Source organism: Larimichthys crocea, chromosome X, assembly GCF_000972845.2.
Source record: "Larimichthys crocea isolate SSNF chromosome X, L_crocea_2.0, whole genome shotgun sequence".
NCBI classification, from domain to species: domain Eukaryota; kingdom Metazoa; phylum Chordata; class Actinopteri; family Sciaenidae; genus Larimichthys; species Larimichthys crocea.
Window position 1 is genome coordinate 10981093 of NC_040020.1, and position 16167 is coordinate 10997259.

General features: G+C 42.6%; 1 protein-coding gene across 5 annotated transcripts in view; it reads right to left on the reverse strand.

Annotated features, from left to right (window-relative positions):
* Window positions 1–16167, reverse strand: part of LOC104933560 (nucleosome-remodeling factor subunit BPTF) — a 43837-nt gene that overhangs the window by 11604 nt on the left and 16066 nt on the right. For 3 of the 5 annotated variants that reach the window (XM_027282528.1, XM_027282532.1, XM_027282531.1), the window contains 16 exons: window positions 15453–15752; window positions 13202–15290; window positions 10613–10737; window positions 10000–10152; window positions 9603–9753; window positions 8445–8484; window positions 7966–8191; window positions 7581–7730; window positions 4215–4345; window positions 3724–3838; window positions 3321–3538; window positions 2850–3090; window positions 2449–2723; window positions 2013–2126; window positions 1660–1821; window positions 1188–1270 (listed from right to left, as the gene is read on the reverse strand). In XM_027282528.1, the coding sequence (XP_027138329.1) occupies window positions 1188–1270; window positions 1660–1821; window positions 2013–2126; window positions 2449–2723; window positions 2850–3090; window positions 3321–3538; window positions 3724–3838; window positions 4215–4345; window positions 7581–7730; window positions 7966–8191; window positions 8445–8484; window positions 9603–9753; window positions 10000–10152; window positions 10613–10737; window positions 13202–15290; window positions 15453–15752 (4573 nt within the window). The remainder of the gene's footprint in view (window positions 1–1187; window positions 1271–1659; window positions 1822–2012; window positions 2127–2448; window positions 2724–2849; window positions 3091–3320; window positions 3539–3723; window positions 3839–4214; window positions 4346–7580; window positions 7731–7965; window positions 8192–8444; window positions 8485–9602; window positions 9754–9999; window positions 10153–10612; window positions 10738–13201; window positions 15291–15452; window positions 15753–16167) is intronic. The other 2 variants (XM_027282529.1, XM_027282530.1) reach the window with 2 other exon arrangements.

A 16167-nucleotide genomic window follows, 5' to 3' on the forward strand; every position in this document is an offset into this window, starting at 1 on the left:
GGATGAGGTCGAAGATGGGCCAGGATCACAGCACAACGTGTACACTGAAGTACACATTGCAAATGCAGCGTGGAAAAGTGGTGGAGACTAATGAAACAGGACACACAAACAAACGCAGGCTGATGTCAGAGTTCAAGGTTATTGCTAACAGAGTCATGTTTTGAAGGAAAAGCGGGAGAAAAGGATGACATGAAGAAATGGAAAAAAAAGGATGAAAAATAAGCAGAGACAGACAACAGACAGAGCTGCTGTAGTGATGTCACGGTAGTCTGGGTTTGGTATTTCAGGTTTGTGTGAATGGGCACAGTGTTGACACACCGTCTGTGGACATAAACACATGGTTGTCAGGGTCAACTGCAGGTCAGAGCATAATCTATGTACAGTATATGAAACAGGAGGGAAATTTTTTAACTTTTATTTTATAGATTTTAGGTTTTCACAGTTGTAGCAGTAAAACTGCACATTTTTAGTACTAGGCAAACAGCTTGACACACTCAGTCTGTTGAACTGTTTGACTCTTGATATAAAAGTACCAGAGTACAAAGAGTAGTATTTGTCACTGAGGTGATACCACCAATCAGTATCAGAGAATTCCTCCAGCTACAAAGAACAAATACGATTATTTTATCTCAGTTATTTCATCAGATTTTGCCAAGCTAATAGTCGTTTTTCATATTGAGGTTTAAACTTGCTACATCCCTACAAATCTGTGTTGGGTTGAAAAGGCCTTGTGCGATTTTATTGTACAACCCCTGTCCTTTGTAAATGGGTTTGTCTTTGTGTTCTTGCTTGTTAGGGTCACACTGAGTACATGCAGCTGTTGGTGGTTACACACCCAAACATTCCCAGGCTGTGTAGTACCTCCCAACGTGGTGTTGGACAAAAGCCAAATGGAGAAAGTAAAGAGGATAGTGTATAGGCTGTTTAGTCCAGTCCCATATGATCAGAACATATGAAGACATCATTTCAAAGAGACGTCCCACAGATAATTACCATAAACATTGTTTCCGTGCCGTTATTTCAATGTCTCCGATGCATAATGTTGCCACAGTTCTGCGTTCACTTTGATTGATGAGAAAATCTTTCCAGTGACCCAGAGCACTTTAATATAAACCTTGCAAAATGACACCTTTGACCACATGCAAAATATTTCTTCATTTTCACACCCACAGATTTTGGACACAAACCTCTGATTCTCTTCTCTCTCTGCAGGCGTCATGGTCTTCTTCTGCTTCAGGTGCTCAATCACAGCATTTTGTTTCATCACCACCTGAAATACACAATGCAGGAAGATGTCAGAACAAATCAAGTGTTTAACAACAGAAAAGATATTTACACTTTGACAGGAAATGGCTACATTTTGGGGGAAAACTGTGACTTCAGTGATGTCTATCATGTACAATAAATACCTATAGAAATTGATTATTATTATTAAATGTGACCAGACTGTATAACATGTCAAATACACAGAGACAGATGAAAACACACACATGCACACACAGTAGTTGTGGTAGCATTAAGCCCAACAAACAGATGAGGCCTGAGCTGTAAAAATAAACCCAGTCTTAGTGGAGGGTTGGATGATGATGACTGTTTATGTACTGATGACAGGGAGAGAGATGGGTGCCTTGGCATGCTCTCACACACACACACACACACCTGTTTTTGAATGATGTCGCTCTGGCTGGCTGCGTTGAGCGCTTGCTCTCTCTTAGCCTCTGCGGCTTGTCTCTTTTTCTGCTGTTGCTGTTCTCTGAGCTGCTGGATTCTCTGCAGTTGCTCCTGGACAGAAGCTGCCTGGATGGTCACTACGTTCCCGATCTGTGCAGACAGACAATGTGTGATGAGGTTTACAATTTCATATACTCTAGTCTAAATGTGTAAATCAGTGGTTACATTTATGCATTTTAAATGACTGAATTCTGGCTTTCTGATTTGTTTTCTAACTTTACTTTGGGCCTATAAAAGGGTAACATAAGTTAGCATCTGGTTTATCAAGCTTGCTGCCCTACCTGTCCTCCCTGAGCTGAGGTGGTCCCGGTCTGTTGTATCTGGATAGGAAGCTGCAGTTTGATGTGCTGTGGCAGAGAGCCTCCACCCTGCTGGGCCTGCAGCTGGGCCAACACCTGCAGTTACAACACAGAAGATACACAAATTTAACAGATCTGAAAAAAATAGAGCTTTGTTTGCACATTTATAATAAATGTCTATTTAGATTAGTTCACACACACCTTCATTTAATAGGGTAGATTTAATTATCAGTCCATTAAATGATCCGGGTTTAAAAGTTTGAGCATGCACAAGCAACTTTTTTGAATCGGTCTAGCTAAAGACTCTGTCTTCTAGTGCTGGTCACATGAGTAGTTTTAAATGTCTAGTTGCTAAATTGCTATCTACATCTGCAGTAATGTTACAGTACTGATCACATTGTCTCTTTGCTAATCATACCTGTACCTGCTGCTGCAGTCCCGACATGCTTATGAGCTGCGGTGTCTGCTGCAGCTGCAGCTGGGCCGTTCCTCCCTGCGTTTTCACCTGCAGTGAAGTGGGAGACTGGATGGGCATGTGCGCCTGCGTCTGAGGGGGTAACTGGCCTTGCGGGGTGGCCGACGAAGGGGTGCTGGTGGTGGCCAAGGGGGTCGCCCCTGCCTGGATGGGGGCGGCAGCCTGCTGGGCGGGTGTTTTGGCAGAGATGGAGTTGGGTTGGCCGGGAACTGTGGTGGCTGTAGAGAGTCATAAAAATGTCACCTTTAAAACATGACAGATATGTGTGGACACATAATAAAATATAATCTCATCTGTCCTAAAGTGCACATCTGTCGAGTGATCCTGCTTGTTTCCTGACATACCTGTGCTTGATGTGGGAGTGGCAGCAGAGGCCAGAGGGGTGAAGAGGAAGCGCTGCACTTGGCCGTTGGGCAGTGCTGCCTGCATGAGCTGCTGGCCAGGTCCTGGGATGACGGTGACCCCTTGAGGTATGACCTGCAGCTGACCAGTAGTCTGGCCCTGGCCTTGAACCATCACTGTCAGAGCCTGTTGTGTACCACTGACACCAGCCTGCCTATCAACACCTGCCCCGGCCTGCTGCTTCTACGGTGAGGATGAGAAGAGATTAGGGGGGTTGTTAGTATGTTAATCGCAATGTGCAGTCCAGTCTGACTATGAATGGCTTGGAAACATTGTGGCAAACTTGACCTGACTCAGACCGCATAAAGGATGACAAAATAAAAGCATATCTTCAGAGCTTTGGGTGGTGTTCATTTCAAACCCTGCACACAAGGTGAGACAGGACATCCTGGTGTGTTCGGTGTTTCACTAACCTGTGTGAGCTGGGTGAGCTGTGCCAGTGTAAGTTTAACCTGGCCTTGCCCCTGCGCCCGTGGGGTGCCTGGTGGTGTTTGGCCTGCTGCCTGTCCTGCTGCTGTGGGGCTGGCTGCCCCCTGTCCAGTAACCGTGGCGACAGGGCTGGCACCTGATATTGGTGTGGAAACTGCCTGGCCACGAATTATCTGTGTGACTACTTGCTGTCCACCCTGACCTGGAAGTGAAAGGTTCATGAAGAGGGTGAATTTAGCAAGACACATACAGAACATTAAGCATCAGGATTTTGCAAGAGGCCAGATGCTTAAATAGTTTAATTTGAACTTGTTGCTAAACTTTCTGCATGCGTCTTTGAGAGGGAGTTGCTCTATGTCCAGTTCAGTATCACAAAGAGTACGTTACCTTGCTGGACCACGAGTGGAGTTCTGAGTATTGTCTTTCCCATTGGTCCCGTCTGCTGGATCGGTGTTCGGATCACTGTCATTCCTGGACGGATCTGACCACCAGCTGCCAGAACCTGGAAGGATATTTTCATGAAGATGTTATTCGTGAATTATTACAAAGCCAGCATCAGAAAAAGAGAGGTCAAAAATCAATGTCAGGTAAACAGGAGCATGTCTGGAGCTGATTAGGGAAAAAAAACTGTGACTTGGTTTCAATATGGAATTATATATACAGAATATATTATATATTATAGTATTCTATTCTATTGTATAAAATAACACAGAGAGAAAGTAGTTATTATACCTGCTGTACAAACAAAAGCAATAGCAACAGAATCAGTAATGCAAGAGAGCCAAACAAGAAGCAAAGCTGGGCAGCCTACAGTTCAGACCGCATAAAGGATGACAAAATAAAAGCACATCTTCAGAGCAGGGTGACGGCAGATGTACCTGTTGCTGGGAGCCTGGGGTGTTGGGCCTGATGTTGAGCGTGGTAGTGCGGGGCTGGAATGTGGTGTAGGTCTGGGCACCGCCTGCTGTACTGGACGGGATGATACCCAACACTTTCTGCTGGACCACACCTGCAAAGAGAAACAGAGTACAAATGAGAAAAGAGAAGGCGAGAGGAGAAGGGTGGGGTGAAGAGGTTTCCCGGAGTTTTGCTACTTCAGTCAAGACAAAATCATAACAGGTGGAGACAATAGAGGACAAGGAGAAATACTTGAAGAAATGACACAAAGGACATGGAAATGGTTTGAGTGAATGAAAGAAATGATGCAAAGGAGAGAGAGTTTATGCAGGTTATATTTTCATATATATATATATATATATTCTTAGAGATGATGTTTAGTTGACCTGCCTTTTGCTGCGTCAAACACATCCACCAACAAAAATATTAAAACGCTCAAACATCCCTAATACAATTACTGATGTGAAGCAGTGGTTACATGTTTGCATGTTACAAGTGAGCAGTTGTACAGAAGTCGTGCATTGACACAACTCAATACATTATTTGTGGGCTTCTCTCCTTGCTAGATGGCCAGCTTTTGATCACAGCGATGGTAAATATTAGTTGAGCAGGTAAACAAAATCTTCAAAGGCTCACTGAAAGCTTAGTTGGGTTTCCCCCAACATACCTGAACCCCCTCATACATTATGCATGAATTCAGATGCCACTTTTTTAAATTTTTTTTACCTTTAATCTGACAAAGGGAGCGTTTCATATTTGTTCACCGGGCTCTGTGCCTTAATGACCTCACGTGAAGCCGGTGGCAGAAATGGAAACCATGAGTGTTGCTCTTTTTCCTCTGCTGCTGCCTTCTTGCTGTGGTTTTTCAACCGCAACCGAGCAGGTAAACCTATACATCAAGGGTTTCCCTCTTCAAACTGGGACGTTAAACCCGGTCGTAAGACCAGGGGAGTAGCTGCTCTGGTCACACACATCAAACAAGCTTTTCTATGGGCTGGCTGTTTGGAGAGGTCGGGGAGTTGGGACTCCAGTGAGTGGAGAGGTACACTTTTATTCAAAAAGACGGAGGGAAAAAAAGGAAAACGGAATCCCGCTATAGAGGGCTACCTGTCTGGGAAGCAGACCTCAGGGTAAACTTGTTTTCCTGCCTAACTTCCTTAAGCCCTTCCAAAACAAACAGAGCTCCCAAACAGTCAAATCAAACAGTCATGCTGGATAAATACACATGTCCATTAAATGGTTACACTCCACCTGAACCTTAGTTTCTCCTTCATGGTGACTTCAAAGGTAAGAATAATCACTTTCTTTGTATCCTTGGCGAATATAATTCTCTTAATCTGGTGATTGAAATGTTTTATTTAAGCAGGGCTGTATCAAATGATACATGTAATATTACTGTATACTGAGATGCTATTTTAATGGCATCATCATTGCATCATGTTTGAAAATTAAGATTTCTTCAGTCGTTTCTTTTTCAGCCTCATGACAACAACTCTCAGTTTCTCTGTTGTACTCTCTCTACTTTAAATTGGTAAACGTTGTAAAACGCAGATAAAGCTTAGAAAGTTCTTTAAATCTCCAGATTGACCTTTCCCATCTATGTTTTGTTTTTTTACTGAAGCATGTTTTCATTTTATATGTATTTTTAATTTTAAACTTGTGTAAATCTTGTGTATACAGTAATGAAGTAAATGATTTTGTGAATGTCGTATCTGACCTAGATCAGCCACACAAGAGCTGTCAACAGCTTTAATAGAGCATGTCGACATGACAGACCACCTTTACTGAGTGTTGAGCAATATCCATCATCCAATAATTTGACAGAACCACAGACAGGCCCAGCGCTGCTTAGAAGAAACTATCACCTCATCCACCGTGTCAATATTGACATTTCAAAAAGCACCAAAGTTAAGATAGAACGATTCTCAATCCACAGTCTGGTTTTAGAACCTCAGACTACACAAGTCTACCATCCCCAAAAACCATCCAACCAAAATAACAGCTTTCTATTAGATTACCATGCCGACAGGACACAACCAGACATGATGTGCCACACCAAACTAAGCTGCTGACTCATGAGGTTGGGCGCATAGTGGCCACCACAATGAGGTTGGTGCAGACCAGGCTGCCACAGTAGCTCAAAACACAGTGAGAAACTGGCTGCTTCTGAAACAGTAGCACATTTTACATCTGTTCAGTGAGAAGCTGGTGAAACAAAAAGCTTACCTGGAGCACAAGCAGACAATAACAATGGCCTAAACAAAGCTCAGCTTAACATTCAATGTATGTGTTCATTAATTTAAATCTCCATTTGGTGACCCCAATATTCACTCTCCTTTTAGCTCTAACTTTGTCTGCTGCTGGACAGGTACAGTAGTTGAAAACTCCTGCCTGCAATGTCAAAAACCATTATTGTCAGAGAGGTGGGGGTAAACTAAAACATGAAAGTGGTGGGCATTTAAACCAAAACAATGAGCTGAAAGACACCAAAATGCCTTTAAAGAGCTCAGGGGAAATGCAAGTTTACTGATTATTTTCATCACTGTAAGTGATCCCTTAAACATTACACATTCACACAATGACCCCTTTGTTGTTTTGAAATGGTGGTAATAGCAGTTTTAATGCACCTTATTCTTTAATGTAGACAGATAGACTTTAATTAATTATGATTAATGGAGCACAACGTTTTATGGTAAACATTTATTACCACTGAAGGACCAACTGAAATGAAGCCAACAGTGATAAAAAAAAAAAAAAGGGCTGTGGGCGGAAATGATGCGGTCTGGAACGAGATTAAATGAAATGCTTCAAGTGCGTGTGATTTCAAGCATGTAAAGATAGCTGCATAAGAGCCATGGTGAAACTTACTGTGACAGCTGTGTGACTGATTCAGACATTTTTAATAGAGACTAGCGTCTGAACACCTGAGCCCGATAGTTCTTCTAAGCTGTGGGCCTTTAAACATGACTTGTGTTCTTGGCTCACTGACAGATGCAATCAAAGACAGGGGAATGTCTATTTGTGTTCAATTTGTAGACCTCAAAATATTTGGTCCTGCGGCAGCTGGCACCAAAATCATTTAAAATTAGTCCTTCTAAAGCGCTGTGCATGTGGTTGGCCGCTAACTTGCTTACAATGGTATCCAATTAACGAGCCAGATCTAATTTGGCTCCTTTGACACGTTTCAAATGTCTCAGCTGTGGGGTCTGAGGCGAAGTAATGAAAACACAAACATACATGCATCCCGAAATTGGTGGTGGATGGAAAGAAGAAATGTCTACACTGCATTAATGTATTTAGAGCCCTCCGGCTGCCTTCAAGGTGTGACTTATTAAAACCTGCTGTACCTCCTTGTGAAGTTGGCACGTTGACTGTGACGATCTTGCTGTTGGCGGGCAGCGGCAGCTTGGTGGTCACTACCTTTCCACCCACTGAAGTTCCCGTAATCTGGAAAGTGTGCCCACCAGATGTGGCCACAGTGGTCTCTGTGCCCCCTCCTAATAAAGCAAAACACAAGAATACAATCTTTACTACTGTAAATCCAATAATACGACTACTTCTAATATAATGGTAAAACTATTACACCTCAGAGGTGCACTCTTGTGAATATGTGTATTATCATTTGTTCTGATATACTTTAAGTAAAAGCAAAGACTACATTGTACTTCCCTGCTGGTCCCCCAGACTAAAGTACAACAGACTGGCTGTTAGTTACAATCCTTTGCAAAGTACCTTGTGTGCTTTGACCCTGCTTGACCCAGGTGGCAAACGACTGCTGGAAGTTCTTGTTCTGCTGGAATGTGACGGGGGTGCCCATCTTGGTCGACAGTACCACCTTGGTGGTGGGGGTGCCCGGGCCTGACAGTGAACCGACAATGACTTTGGGCGTGGAGGCAGGTGTTGCAGGAGTCCCTGTTGGGGTGGCTGTGACTCCACTTGTTTTCTGCTCCAGACGTTTCTGAGATGGTGTACAAATCAGTCAGTACATTAACATAAAATCAAATGACAGATGTATTCAAATGGAAAGCCAAAAATAAAATCAGTTGTGTAGACAGAGATATTTTAAGGCTTTTAGCTGCCCGAACAAATGATGTCAGGAGTAGAAATTAACTACTTACTACTACTAAAATACATAACTTCTTGAAAATTAGTGTGCTTTTTGAAGAAATTGAACATTTAATGGAAAGACTACAGAACTAAACAGTACTCACCTTGGCCTGCTCTGCTGCCTGAGCTTTCTCTTTCTCCACTCTGTAAAGGACAAAAAAAAAAAATAAACCTCAAAATCAAGCTTATAACACAGCAACACTTTGGAACATTTTAAAATATATAGTTAGTAGGGGTGCAACAATACACAAAATTCACGGTTTGGTTCAATACTTTAGTGTCACGGTTCGATATTTTTTCGACACAAAAAAGAGAAATGTCCATGCCTTTTTTAACTTAACTTACCAACACTTGTTTCAACTCAAAAGTACAGTTTTCAAATTAAATTAAATGTATCTGGTGCATCTCTACCTGCCTCATTTTTTGCTGTGCATAATTAGAAGTTAGAACAATATAAAACAAAAACAGCACCTTGTAAGAAAAAAAAAGGCATTAGCCATGTTGCAACGAGTGTCTCACGCGTCAATTTACGCAGAGGATTTTCAAAATAAAATACCCGGTACAAACTGTCGGTCGTTAAAAAAAGACAAAAGCGAAACTAATTAACTACGTAGCATATTTACACGCGTAGAAGCACATAAACCAGGAAAATGGCCAAATCTGAGCATGTAAACAAAGTCTGGCGCTTCTGACACGCTCCCGGTGGGTTTGAAGTCGCGTGCAGGAGGGACCAAAACCGCAGCGCGTACGCGACGTGCCAGAGACTCGTGCGTAGTCGATCCGCTGAGCTTTCAGCACAGAGGGCATTGTCAGAAGTTGATAAAACAAATATAAAATTGCGTATTGTTCGATTCATAGTGCGACCCGAACTGAGACCACTGTATGGAACGGTTCAATACACATACATGTATTGTTGCACCCCTAATAGTTAGAAGAGAAAGAAATCAGAAAGTTAGTGATTATGGTGATTGGGGTGATGGAAGGTAAATATCATGGATTAAAAACATTTTGAGCATCAGCCTGAAACTCCATGTAACAGCCTCCATTTTACCCCACACAAGTTTGACAATATACAGGTAAATTATAAGGTATGTACAGGAGGTGGAACATTTACCTAGTGAGACAATAAAATCAACAATCTGAATAATATCTGACTAATATCTTTCATCACATGTTTGCCTTTATTGAGAGGGGAAGGAGAAGGTGACATTGCGTTTACGCTACATCTTCTGCAACCACTACCAACACACTCCATATCTGACCTTTCTGAGAAGGCTCTGATCTCCCAAAGGTCAAGCTCTTCCTCAGCCACCCAGGTCTCGATCACCACTGGGCCCGTCTGCTTGGCAGGCTCATGCTTTTTGGGGCGCAAGGCACTGGAACGTAGCCCCTTCCTCTGAGGGGTGTGGGTTTCTGGGATGGTAGAAAGACAGAATGGACAGAATAAAAGGGCTGTTTGAAAATTGCCATTGCATTTTGTTTTGCTGGGGGACAAAGACAGCAGTCCATTATCAACAACACTTTTGTGTTATTGTGTTTTATTTTCTTAAATTCATCTTATTCTCTTAACTATGGTCTAGGTAGCCATAGCTTCTATTTTCAGGTCTTAGGCACTTTAAATCCTTTCTTCAGTGTCAGGAATAAAAAAGTACATCTCACCTTTCGGAGTCTCAGGTACCCCGAGGGGGCAGATGATTTTGCGAATGCAGTACTCTGAGCGAATGCCGTAGGGTCCCACGTCACGGCGCTTGATGATCTCGGTGGTGGTGATTTCAGTATCTGACGTCTCTGTAGCAATGAGTGGGGATAGGGCTGGGTTGGTATGGTGATGAGGACGAGAGCCCGAGAAGATGGAGGAAATGCACTCCAACATAAAAACAGTGAAACCCAAGTGAGACTGAAAAGGCTGTGTCTTTTTCAGACAGCCGTTTGTGTATGTTTCTTTAGGCGAACCATGGGGATTGCCAAAATTAATATAGGATGATGCTATGGACTTATTGAACAGCAGAAATGCTACAATTTCTGAACGCCAGGCTAGAGTTGATCAATTCTTGTGAAAACACCAACTTCATCCACAACATAATAAAGCAGATGATACTTATGAAAATCATATTAAAAAATAGATAAAAACACATTATGTCTAAGTCTTTGATAGTAAACAACATAATTAGCTCCATCCTCAAACCCTTAGCTCAAATCGGATCCCCATCCTCCCAAGGTCATCTTTACCTGGAAGCGGTTAGATGGTTTGGGAGGATAAGGGGAGTTCTACCTGTACGTGTGGTGCCGACAGCAGCGGATGGTTTGACGGCCATATCGTCCCATCTCAGAGAGGCCCACAGCAGTCTCAGCATCAGGCTCACACCAGCCAGAGACTTCACTGTCTGCAGGCGATACCTAGAACACAACCCGGAGGTTTAATAACTCATATACAGTTGCATGTAAACATCTGTCAAAGTAATACACATTGTGTATAACTTTGCACCTACGCATAAAAAAATGCTACATTGAAGGAAACTATGGGAAATGGAAAAATGTTGCTGAAAATGTAACTTTCAAACTGGAATATAAACACAACTGAAAGAAAGAAGACTTGTCCTACAGCTACGAGCTGAATGAAGTGTTTTCTGCATTCTCCAGTGTCATGCAGTTCATTAGTGCAGGGCAACTGACCGGCAGTGACTTGCTCAGTGTTACAGAAAACACATTGCAGCACGACTGGGAACAGGAAGAGGCAGAGTAAAAAAACAGACTGAAGTTTTCGGTAATGTTGCTGTCCCCTGATGACTGCTTCCATATAACAAACAGATGGACTGGCTGCCATTTTTAACAAGCCATTTCAGACGCTCATTTGGTTTGGAAACAGATATTATCTCTGACTACAAAAGCACATAACTCACAAAGTTCAAAGTGGAAACTTGAATATAATATACTTGCATATTTCATTTGATCCTATTTAATTTAATAAACAATGTTTGGGTGTAACAGACTGTTCCGACTGTAGAATAAGTTGACAGGATGTCATCCATCAATGAATAATTTCCTCAACTTTTCTAATAGAAGAAATATTCCTTCCGTGCATCATTATGGTCAGGATGGCTGTACTATGACGACTATGAACTTGGCACTAAGGACATGAACATTTAAAATATCTTTCACATCTACAAAAACATGATCGTCACAAAGCTGTGTGTGTGTGTGTGTGTGTGTGTGTGTATGGGGGTTTGGTAGATATTCTCTTTCCCATGTGTAACCACAGGCGGGAAAAATATCCCTGGGTTGCAGGGCTGGGTCACTGCACAAAGTGAACATCCTGACACTTCTGCAACCGCAGGATGATTCATGACTGCTTCGGAACTCTATGGTCCGGTCAAAATAACCAGAGGTCCCTGTGTGACACCAAGCTCACAGCCACAACGTCACTCAGGGCCAAAGCCACGGACAGCAGACAGCGAAAGAGAAAACATAATGCAAACTAATCAATGGGGCATGGCACTGTTGAAGGGTGAGACCTGAAGAGAAATAGTATCATCCTTCATCATCAGTTTATAAACATCACATATGTGTGATAAGTGATTATAAAACAACTCTGTATGAACATATATAAACACAAAGCAATGCAGGACTTGTCATGTCACCCAATATCCTTGTCAGGGTGAAGGATAAGTTAAAACTTGCTGCGCCTTTATTCAAACAGCCCACAAAAATTAAGTGCTGTTTAGCATTTACATTTCTGCATTCTTTAGTTCAAACCATGTCCAGTTAACTGGATACAGGTGGTGTACATGTGTAGAGATGTTCCGATACCATTTTTTCCCTCCTGATACCGATTCCGATACTTGTGCTGTGGGTAGCAGCCGATACCGATACCAGTATGTTATAAATATTATGTTATAATGTTTACTTTGATTACAATCAAGACAGACTAAAAGTGCAGTAAAAACCTAAGAATAATTAAGATATTTATTGCTAGTGCTGCCACTGTATGAGGTTTTCACTGCACAGTAATTGTGGCCAAAAGAAATCACACTAATATTATTATTGTAATATCTAGGAAAATGTAACATAATAATAATGCTATCAGTCAAATTATTCTTTTAATGTGTGTTTTGTCTCTTTTTTTGTAATTACCACTATGTTACTGCTCACTGTTTACTATGTTGGAGTGTGCCCCAGAATGCGACAAAAAGAAAGAAACTAATTATTTAAGAGCCTGCAAGAAGAATGTGATCTTCTGACTCTGGTGTATTTAGTAATATTTTACTCTGTTGTTTAATTTAATTAAATTTAATTAAAAGTAAATTCAGAGTTTTGCTATTGCAGAGTTTTGAATTTATATATTTGGGGAGTCAGTAGATTCAAATCATCTGACTGCCTGTCAGAAACTAAAAATTATGTACTCTCTTTATTGTTGTTCTATTTATTGGTGTCAAGTCCTGATTTGGGGGGGGTTTGTATTGGAATTTCCTTTTTATTTCTGGAATTATGTTTTTTGTGTGTCAAAGTTTACGAGATCCACAGAGACTCAGTGGTTGGATCATGATCATCTCAAAGTCAAAAGGTCCTATTTTACAGTCTTTGCCACATGTCTGCATGCCCTCTCTGTATTTGCTTCATTTGCTCTTGGAGAAGATACCTGCATCTAAACTCGAGTCGCCACAGAATGCTTGAAACTGCTAATATGGTTCAAAGACAAATGGAGATCAACTTCTTCACCAGCAACTTTTTGGTGCATAATTATGTATACAGAGTTTCTGATGGGGACGCTTATTCGAGTTAAGGCCTCAATAACACGGAAAGAATGAAAAATATTCAAAAACGCTTTTGAGTGCAAGAAAAACAACGGAGGGAGTGAACTTACCTCCAGGTGATGCCAAACGTGGGCCTAGGTGACGGATATGGCCAGATATCCGATGCTGGCTTGGCATTGTAGCTAAATATGGGCACCTCACGGAACCCACCGCGCCTCCCCAACACCTTCAGGTCGTCATGGGGCAGTACGAAAATACTTTTGCGGTTGCTCTTGGTGACAAACTTGCGATAAGAAGGGAGGGCGGTGTCCGAGCGAGTCTTCTTGGTTCGGGAGAACTTGAGAAGGCGGACTCGACCCTTTGTTGAAGAATAGTCCTCCTGGCTCACAGCAACAGTCGACACTGTGGTTTCACCACTGGTGTCAGTTGTAGACTTACTGATAGAGGCTGAGAGTGCCGTCTTATGTTCTTGTGTCACTATTTCACTCTGGCTGTCCTCTGACTGGCTGTCAAGCCCTGAGGAACAGATTTTGGTCACAGTTGTTTTGGTCATGGTAGTAAGGGTGGACACCGCACTGCTTTCTGTTGTTGATACTACAGGTGCTGTCATCTTTAATGGCGCTTTGGCCATCTTCATCTCTGTGGAAACTACGGTCGTGGTGGTTGTGGAGGTTGTGGTTACCTGGGTGATAATGGTCTTGAGTGGCTCTGTCGTCCCACTGTGACTATTGTCCTCTGCAAAGTCGTCGCTCAGACTGGACTCCTCTGCTGAAGGTATAGGAGATGGTGCCATTCGGATGATCTTGACCACATTGGTCTCCGCAGGCTGAAATGGTGATGTGCTGTTGTGCTGTACAGTGCTCTGAGCATTAGTTCCAAGTGCATCTATATTGTTCTCCAGCCTCGTGATCTTAAGTGGAGGTTTGTAGTCCTGGTCCGATATAGTCGTCTTGCTCTCTACCTCACAATCTAAGCTTGATACTTTAGATCCAACCACTGTACTATTATTTCCAGGAGGCAAATCTCCGTTAATTAAAGGCTTCTGCTGTGTGTTGTCCTTCAACGAGACAACCAGCCCTTGATCTTCAACTTTACCAATGCTGTTCACTCTGGGCAGTGAACTGTTGGTAAGCACACCATTATTTGAGCTCATTACAGAGTTACTCAACATGCTTTCACTGCCTGAGCCATCATTACCATTTACCTGAGGGAGAGGAGAAACTGGCTCGGGAGTGCTATCACCTGTAGTTCTACCTTGTCCGATGCTTTGCATACTTTGTTGGTTCTCCAATGGCCCCATGCCATTTTCCCCTGTGGACGAATGCATTGAGCTTAAAGTTTCTGGGTTTTGCTGAATAAGTTTAGAAGGAGATGTGTTCTGACTGCTTCTCTGGTCAAGAACACTTGTAGATGTCCTTAAAGAGTCCGTTTTCAAGTTGGGTACCTCTGACCCTGTATTTTCAATACGTGCAGCCTTGGTAACATCTGATGGTACACTGGCTGTTTGTTGCTCTAAAGAGCTCTGAATTCCCCCAAATGTTTCTCCAACATCAGGCAGTTTGACACCCTCTTGTCCTGAACTATCTGAATTAGTTTCTTTTGGCCCCGTAGTCCTTCCTACTAAGTCTGCCTCCAATTCCTGAGGCATGGAGGTGATTTGGTTTTGTGGTGATGCTGAATCATCACCTGTACCTGCACTGCAACTGTCTTTGGGTGTGGAGCCCGGAGCAGGAGAAGGAAGAAGAGGAGTGACAATCTCATCTACAGTTTTAGAGAGTTCAGCCCGACTCTCCCCTTCAACTTCTCGTCCTCCAACTTCTCCTGACCCTGGAGTCTGTATTGTGGAAGATTTCTCCTCCACTTTCACAGGTTCGCCCAGGGGGAGCGGTTTCTGAATGAGAGTATGGGGCTTAAGTGGTGATCGTGGCCGGATTGGAGTGCTCAGAGTCGGGGTTGCAGTGGATAAAACTGGTTTAGGAGTCTGAGGTTTGGAGGCAGACACCTGTTGCCTCTGCCTCTCTTCGATAATGTGCTGCTTCACTCGTCGCTCTAGGAGGCTGTCCAGCTTGGAGGCTTTGACCTTCTTCTTGTAGGCGATGCGGGTAAGGAAGCCCTTACTGACGTCCACTACATCGTAGTTAAAGGGTCGTGTAGAGCACTCTGTAGCCTCTTCCTTCATGGAAGTCTGAACACTGGACCCTGGAGAGAAAAAATAATTCAGACTTGAATCTGTATTGATACAAAAATGAGACACTCTTTATAATTTCTGTCAATCAAGTTGAAATGGCTTGGGAAGGACATTTTGTAAGTTTAAAATATACTGAACACAGTGCTATTAGACACTACGTCACACTGTCATACTTTGCTCTTCATCTGATCTTGAGTCTGCAGGGTCCACCTCCATCTTTGTAGGTGATTCATCAGGTGACAATTCAGACTTTTCTTTTTCATCCTCCCCTGCTTTTGTTTCCTCTTCTATCCTCTCACTGGACTCCCGATCTTCAGCAGACATCAGATGATCGGTTGCAGGTTTGGAGAGGCTAGAGGAGTCTTGATCTTTTGCCTCACTGCTTAAGACAGCAGCTCCCTGAGCTTCTGGTTCAGCTACACTGGGTCGTCGACTCAAGTCCAGCAGGGTACATTTTTTGCCAAGTTTGGCATCTTTGGAAGACACAATGACAGCGAGAGTTTATTTTTCGAATTGGTTTGAAACACGTGGAACTAACAATCACTATCGCTATTAATCCAGACATTTTGGAGCACAACCCATTATTTCAGCTTCTACAACACAAAGACCATGCTTTTGGCACCGCAGTTAATCTGCAGTTTTATTGAACATCTGAAACAATTAGCAGTAGTTGGAGAAAAAAAGACAAGATGCTAAACTATAAATATGACTCAAACAAGAATCCAAACTATTTGTGAGGTCTAATATGAGCTCTTTGAACTCACAAAACACCAAATAAGTCAAAAAATCTTTCCAAAGTTTGGATGAATTTCAGTACAATTTTGTCAGTTCTTTAGAGTTTCTACTACATTACTCAATGATCTCCACAGACACATCAAAAGAGACCTA